The sequence below is a fragment of the Penaeus monodon genome, chromosome 40 (assembly GCF_015228065.2).
Source record: "Penaeus monodon isolate SGIC_2016 chromosome 40, NSTDA_Pmon_1, whole genome shotgun sequence".
In the NCBI taxonomy this organism is placed as follows: domain Eukaryota; kingdom Metazoa; phylum Arthropoda; class Malacostraca; order Decapoda; family Penaeidae; genus Penaeus; species Penaeus monodon.
The window spans coordinates 510990-518414 of NC_051425.1; the positions used below are offsets into that span (position 1 = coordinate 510990).

Here is a 7425-nt window from a genome sequence, read left to right on the forward strand (position 1 = left end):
AAACTTAAAACCGAGACAAAAGGATTCCGGGATCTCCTCCATCCAGATTGGTTTTCAACCCCCTTGAGGATAGCCGATCCTATGGTAGGAGAATGAGGAATCTTGTAGAAGAACTTAATTTAAGTCTCACTAAGGTTCTGGCTGTTGGAATTCCCCAATTCCCCCCTTGGACTAATCAAGTCGAGCTGGATTTGGTCGGAATTGGGAAAGGGGAGAGATCTGAAGCAGAAGTCAGAGAGAGATTTCTTCAGCACATTTCTAAGTACCAAGGATCGGACGCAATATATACAGATGGTTCGAAATCTGAAAATGGTGTGGGCTTTGCAGCAGTGAGCAGAAGGAAGACTGCATCTGGCAGTCTTTCTCTAGCAGCCTCGATCTTCACTGCAGAGTTACATGCCATTCTTGCAGCAGTTAAGATGACTAGAGATCTTATGAACCATTCTATTGTGATATATTGTGACTCTCTTAGTGCCTTGCAAGCAATCAAGAGCTTGAACTCATCACATCCAATAGTGAGGGAGGTTCAAGATTGGCTTGCACTGATGTTAACACGTAAAAAGATAACTCTGTGTTGGGTGCCAGTGCATGTTGGTGTCAGTGGGAATGAGCGAGCTGATCGGAAGGCCAAGGCAGCTGCCGCTCAGCCTTGTGATGCTCGTTTTCCTCTCCCACACACCGACCTGAAACCCAGCATCAGGAGTTGTCTTTGCGATAAATGGAAGGAACAATGGAGGCATATCTCCAGAAATAAATTGCGAGAGATTAGAGATGACCTTGGCAGTTGGGTGACTAGCATCCATCCCAACCGAAAAGTGGAAGTTGCATTAACAAGGCTAAGAATCGGGCACACAAGACTGACTCATGGGCCGATGATGGCTAAAAATCAAGCAATTTGTGAGGGATGCCAAGATCCCTTAACAATCGCACATGTAGTGGAAAGATGTGCAACATTCTCAGAACAAAGATGTATGTACTTGTCTCCCTCATATACACTGAAGAATGTATTAGGGGAGGATTGTGACATAGAGGGTCTTATTAGATTCCTTAGGGAGACTAATATTTTTAATAAAATCTAATTATGCATAATGTTTATGCAATAATTTTATACACTTAGAGTATAATATTTATGCTTTGATTTTTAATTTTTTATTGTTATTTATAAGATATCTATTGATAGATTTTTAAAGTTTTAAACATTTTAATATTTCTATTTAACAAGGTATTCGCCGATAATGACCTTAGCTCTTGACGAGGCAGATAATTTTAAATAATTAATTAATTAATTAATCAACGGTGACAGCTCCAGCTACCACCACATCCACAGTGGCCTCTGCTGCTAGGCAGAATGCCCCTGAAGCAAAGGCTCAGGTCTGTTCTTTGCCCAGGCAAAGAAATCCTGAGCCTGTCAAAAGGAAGCCTGTGGAAACTAGTTCCACGGGTAAACAACCCCTCAAAAGACTCCCAAGATCCTGGAAAGGGACAGCCTAAAGGTGTAGGGCAAACCTTGACCACAGGTGTTGCCAAACACCTTATGAAAAAAATAGTTTAAAGAACTGGATACCCTAATCCAATGGAACTGTCACGGAATTCATGCAAAATGGGAAGAACTGCAACATCTGATAGCTTCATATAACCCAGTTTGTGTATGCCTACAAGAGATTATGACCAGGGAAAATCATCCGATTTCCCTGAGAGGATTCCAAATTCAAGCCCATTATGGGACTTTTGACAATGGACCTCATGGAGGAGTAGCAGTAATGGTACGTCAGGATATTCCTTTCCAGGCCATCCACCTGTAGACAACACTGCATGTGAAGGCTGTGAGAATAGGCTTGACACGACCTTACACTGTTGCATCTACCTTCCTCCACATAATCTCAACATAAATAATTTGGAAGATCTACTTGGGCAGTTGCCACATCCATTTCTACTCTTGGGAGATTTCAATGGTCGGCATCACCTCTGGGGAGACACTTTGTGCAACCCTCGAGGAAGGGCCTTGGAGTCCTAGCTCCTAAGAGTAGATGCAGTTTTATTGAACAGTGACACTCCCACACATTTCCAAATTCAAACTGAGACATTCTTCAATATAGACCTGTCACTTGTCTCACCTGATTCACAGATGAATTTCACTTGGCAGGTTATGGAAGACTTACATGGAAGCGACCATTTTCCAATACTTTTGGAGGAGGTAAATGGTATTCCAGCCAATGGAGTGCAGAGTTGGCGACTTGAACATGCGGACTGGAATCTTTTTAGATCAACTGCAGTATTGCATGGATCTGTGAATGATTTCCAGTGTGTTCAAGATGCTGTTAATCACTTCACATCACGAATTCACCTTGCAGCAGAAGCATCCATTCCCAAAAGTAGTGGGCATTACCGTCGACCTCCAGTACCATGGTGGTCTGATGAATGCCAACAAGCTGTCAGAGCAAGAAAAGCTGCATTAAGGCAGTTGAAACGACGCCCCAGTGATGTAACCTTGATTCATTACAAAAAGATCCGAGCCAAGGCCAGGCGAGTGCTAAAGGAGGCCAGACGGACGTCATGGAGACAGTATGTCTCCTTGATTAACTCTGGGACCCCCTTAGCATGGGTATGGGACAAGGTGCGTAAGATCGCTGGAAAGAGCACATCACTGTCACCACCTGCTTTGAAGATTGATGGCATAATCATCACAGATAAAAAAGATGTTCCTAATGAGCTAGCTAAATCCATGGCAGAGATCTCCTCTGGAGCATCTTACACTGCGCGATTCTCCACTCTTTGGGCTGAACAGGAACGACATCAACTGGAAGGGGTCCCACAAGGGAGTGTCTTAAGTGTGACCCTGTTTGCCATTGCTATAAATGACATTTGTAAAGGTTGTTCCAAGTTCTGTCTCATGTAATCTGTATGTGGATGACTTTACACTGTACTGCTCAGGAGGAAGCTTACAGGATGTGCAAGGACACATGCAGGCTGCAATAAATCAGGTTGTACAGTGGACAACATATCATGGGTTCAAATTTTCCCCAAGCAAGACCATGGCTATGCATTTCCACAAACGAGGAAAATTCCATCCTTCCCTCTATTTAGGAGCAAACCCACTGCAATTTGTCCAAGAGGTGAAGTACTTGGGTCTAATTTTTGACTCACGGCTTACATGGGTGCCTCACATCAAATAGTTGAAAGTAAAGGCTACAAAAGCACTTAGTATTTTGCGGGTTCTTTCACATCTGTCTTGGGGTGCAGACCGCACAACGCTTCTGCGGCTTTACCGAGCGCTTATTCGTAGTAAGCTTGATTATGGATGTGAAGCTTATTCATTTGCAACTCCCACTGAAGCTCTCAGAATCTGTACTGGGGCTTTCAGGTCTTCACCTGTGGAGTCCCTGTATGCTGAGAGTGGAGAACCACCTCTTTCATTACATCGAAATTCATGAACCTGATTTACTACACGAGACTACAAAGGATTCCAGGATCTCCTACATCCAGATTGGTTTTCAACCCCCTTGAGGATAGCCGATCCTATGGTAGGAGAATGAGGAATCTTGTGGAAGATCTTAATTTAAATCTCTCTAAGGTTCTGGCTGTTGGAATTCCCCAATTTCCGCCTTGGACTAATCAAGTTGCTGGATTTAGTCGGAATTGGGAAAGGGGAGAGATCCGAAGCAGAAGTCAGAGAGAAATTTCTTCAGTAAATTTCTAAATACCGGGGATCAGATGCAATTTATACAGATGGTTCGAAATCTGAAAATGGCATGGGTTTTGCAGCAGTGAGCAGAAGGAAGACTGCATCTGGCAGTCTTTCTCTAGCAGCCCCGATCTTCACTGCAGAGTTACATGCCATCCTTACAGCAGTTAAGATGACTAGAGATCTTACGAACCATTCTGTTGTGATATATTGTGACTCTCGTAGTGCCTTGCAAGCAATCAAGAGCTTAAACTCATCACATCCAGTAGTAAGGGAGGTTTAAGATTGCCTTGCACTGATGTCAACACGTAAAAAGATAACTCTATGTTGGGTGCCAGTTCATGTTGGTATCAGTAGGAATGAGCGAGCTGATCAGAAGGCCAAGGCAGCTGCCGCTCAGCCTTGTGATGCTCGTTTTCCTCTCCCACACACCGACCTGAAACCCAGCATCAGAAGTTGTCTTCATGATAAATGGAGGGAAGAATGGAGGCATACCTCCAGAAACAACTGCGAGACATTAGAGATGACCTTGGCAGTTGGGTGACTAGCATCCATCCCAACCGAAAAGTGGAAGCTGTATTAACAAGACTAAGAATCGGGCACACAAGACTGACTCATGGGCCAATGATGGCTAAAAAATGAAGCACTTTGTGAAGGATGCCAAGAGCCCTTAACGATCGCACATGTAGTGGAAAGATGTGCAACATTCTCAGAACAAAGATGTATGTCCTTGTCTCCCCCATATACACTGAAAAATGTATTGAGGGAAGATTGTGACATAGAGGGTCTTATTAATTTCCTTAGGGAGACTAATATTTTCAATAAAATTTAATTATGCATAATGTTTATGCAATAATTTTATGCACTTGAGCATAATATTTATGCTTTGATTTTTAATCTGTTTATTGTTATTTGTAAGATATTTATTGATAGATTTTTAAAGTTTTAAACATTTTAATATTTCTAGTTAACAAGATATTCGCCGCTAATGACCTTAGCTGTTGATGCGGCAGATAATTTTAAATAATCAATCAATCCCTACTGTTAAAAAAGACCATAGGTATGTTAAACTACCGTATAAGGGTAGTTTAAGTTTTGAAATTAGGAAGCAGCCAAAATCTTTGTTGCAAATTAATTACCCCCAAATTAAATTAACTTTTATCTTCACCAACACTAACAATATTGCCAAATTTCTAAAACAACCGTTGAAATGTAACTCTGAACTGTGTTCTAATGTAGTCTACTTATTTACCTATCCTTGCTGCCAAGCTCGGTACGTGGGGTCTACCTCACGAGGGTTACGACACCGCATCCTAGAACACAAAGGCAAATCCTTCAGGACTGGCCTTCCTCTGAGTAAACCATCTTTCTCGGCAATAAGAGAACATTCTCAACTTCACTCACACCCTTTCTGTAACACAGATTTTAGTATTCTATCCTCATCCTTATCATCTCAGAATCCCTGTTGATTCAGAGGATGAAACCTGAGCTTAACCATACAACCACCACAACCACCTTACTCACACAATACATCTTCCCTCCCAACCACCCACTTTTGGTTAGTTTTACCATATTGCTTATTATTGTTCATGTATATGTTATTTTATTTCAACTAGATGTTTATTTTATGTCTTTTTACTTGTTTGTTTTTGTCTATGTATATATTGTTTCTCTTTCGTTTTTTGTCCATCTTATATATTAAGAACCAGACACATGTTATAACCATTGTCTAATTGACTTTTTGGGTTCTTTTGACAGTACTGATGATGGCTTGTTATACCTCCGAAACGTCTAAATAAACATGAAATTCTTCACGACTGTATTAGAGAGGAAGAAAAAGAAGAAAAAGAAAAAGAAAAAGAAAAAAGAAAAAGAGAGATATATATATAGAGAGAGAGAGAGTGAATGAGAAAGCGAGAGACCATCGTAAGCTACCAGAATATGAGCGACACGTGGGGTTGGGAGCACCGCTGTCACCAGATGTGAGTGAGACGAGAGATGGACTTGGGCGGGTTAATAAAAGGGGTCTTAGCTTGCTGGTTTATTGTTGAAGGTAGATGTGACCCACAAGGTACCCCATCTCCCCGGATCGAGGACGAGGTGGTGGAGTTGGACCCTGTGTGGCTTGGCCTGTCTGCCATGCCTCTCTCCTCTGTCTTACGAACGTGTCCTTTTTATGCGGCGGTTTCCTTCGAGGGTGGATGTTTATTCCTGTGCGATAAGAGAAAACAGGGCAGCATCTGCGTCCTGCCCAAGGAAAAGGTGAGCTGCTTGGACGGAGGTGTGAAGTGTACTATCCGGTATTACTACGGCCATGAGCCGGGCTTAAAATTAGCTAACAGTACAGTACACATCACACATCACAACACACAAGTCGACAGCAGCACACCTGAAAGGACACTCCTCTTTTCTCTCCCTGCGATGAATCAGCCTTTACGCGGCTGATTCAGAGTGAAGGGAGGAACGTACCAGTAAAGGTGTACGACGGGGCGCAGCGGGTTGCGTCAAGCCAGATAATATAACCTTTCGGTCTCAAGTTTTTGCTTGGGTGGTTTAAAGAGATGTACTGGACCCACTCCACAGCCTTGGCTCTTACGCGTTATCGTGGCAGTTTCGCGTCCACCCTTGGTTGCTGCCGCAATGCTAATTGATTGCATTTAACTTCGTGCCCTCTAGCCTATTCTTTCCTTTACGGATTTCTCGGCATTAGGATAACTCTGTGCACACCTTCTGGTGAACTGGACCCATCTTCGGGCGCGTGCTCGGACGTGGGCAAACCGTTACCTCCTGCAGGGGAGGATGTGTCTGGAGGGCCTTAGTGTGCCTGCCTTACAGTGTGCATAGAGTTGCTATTCTGCTTGCTAGGGACTGGTCTGGCAGACCAATCTGATGACTGCCACTCTAGTTTTTTTGCATAGGAATGAATAGGCAGGTAGGAGCCCTCACTTTGTCAGGCCCTCACCTTGGTTCTGTCTAAATAGCTGCTGCTAGACAGAACACTTCCCTCTCGTCCCGCCATAGGAACCGCCTGGAAAGTTAGCTTCTCTCACTCACTGTGGTGAATCAGCTTTGGGTGGCTGTTCCAGGAGGATGAAGGAACTTCCTTGAATAGGTGCAGGATCTCTCTTCCCTCACAGAGGTGAAACAGCCTTTGGGTGGCTGTTTCAGAGGGAAGAGGGATTCACTTTGAAAAGGTACAGATCCTCTCCTCCCTCACTGAGGTGAAACAACCTTTGAGTGGTTGTTTCAGAGGGATGAAAGGAACCGCCTGGAAAAAGTGCAAGAGCTCCCTTCCCTAACTGAGGTGAAACAGCCTTTGGGTGGCTGTTTCAGAGGAAAAAAGGGATTCAATTTGAAAAGGTACAGGACCTCCCCTCACTGAGGTGAAACAACCTTTGGATGGTTGTTTCAGAGAAATGAAAGGAACCGCCTGGAAGAAGAGCTTCCACCTCCCACTAAGATGAAGCAACATTTGGGTGGCTGCTTCAGAGGGATGAGCAAAAGGGTTCCAAGCAATGATGTCCAGTAGGTGGAAGGGCATCCCCTCTGGTCTCTTCCCAGGGGTTTACACCTACCCACATATTTGCCGTGTGTGGCAGCCTTGTGCGCTGTGGAAACGTGAGTCCTGAGGTTGAGCGATGCCGTGAATGAGTATGCCCTGTGGCTGCAAAACGCCCTTGGTTTCTATTCCAGCAAACAGGGGGCTGATCCCCCCGGGCAAGGTTTTTAAAATCGGCTGCCCG

At 43.9% G+C, this 7425-nt stretch overlaps 1 protein-coding gene across 1 annotated transcript in view; it reads left to right on the forward strand.

Moving 5' to 3' along the window:
* The window catches only part of LOC119597812, a 10486-nt gene extending 3074 nt beyond the window's left edge, over positions 1-7412 (forward strand). Inside the window, exons 2-3 of the mRNA XM_037947455.1 lie at positions 7095-7207; positions 7376-7412. Coding sequence (XP_037803383.1) covers positions 7095-7207; positions 7376-7412 — 150 coding nt within the window. The remainder of the gene's footprint in view (positions 1-7094; positions 7208-7375) is intronic.
* Positions 7413-7425: the final 13 nt, after the last annotated feature.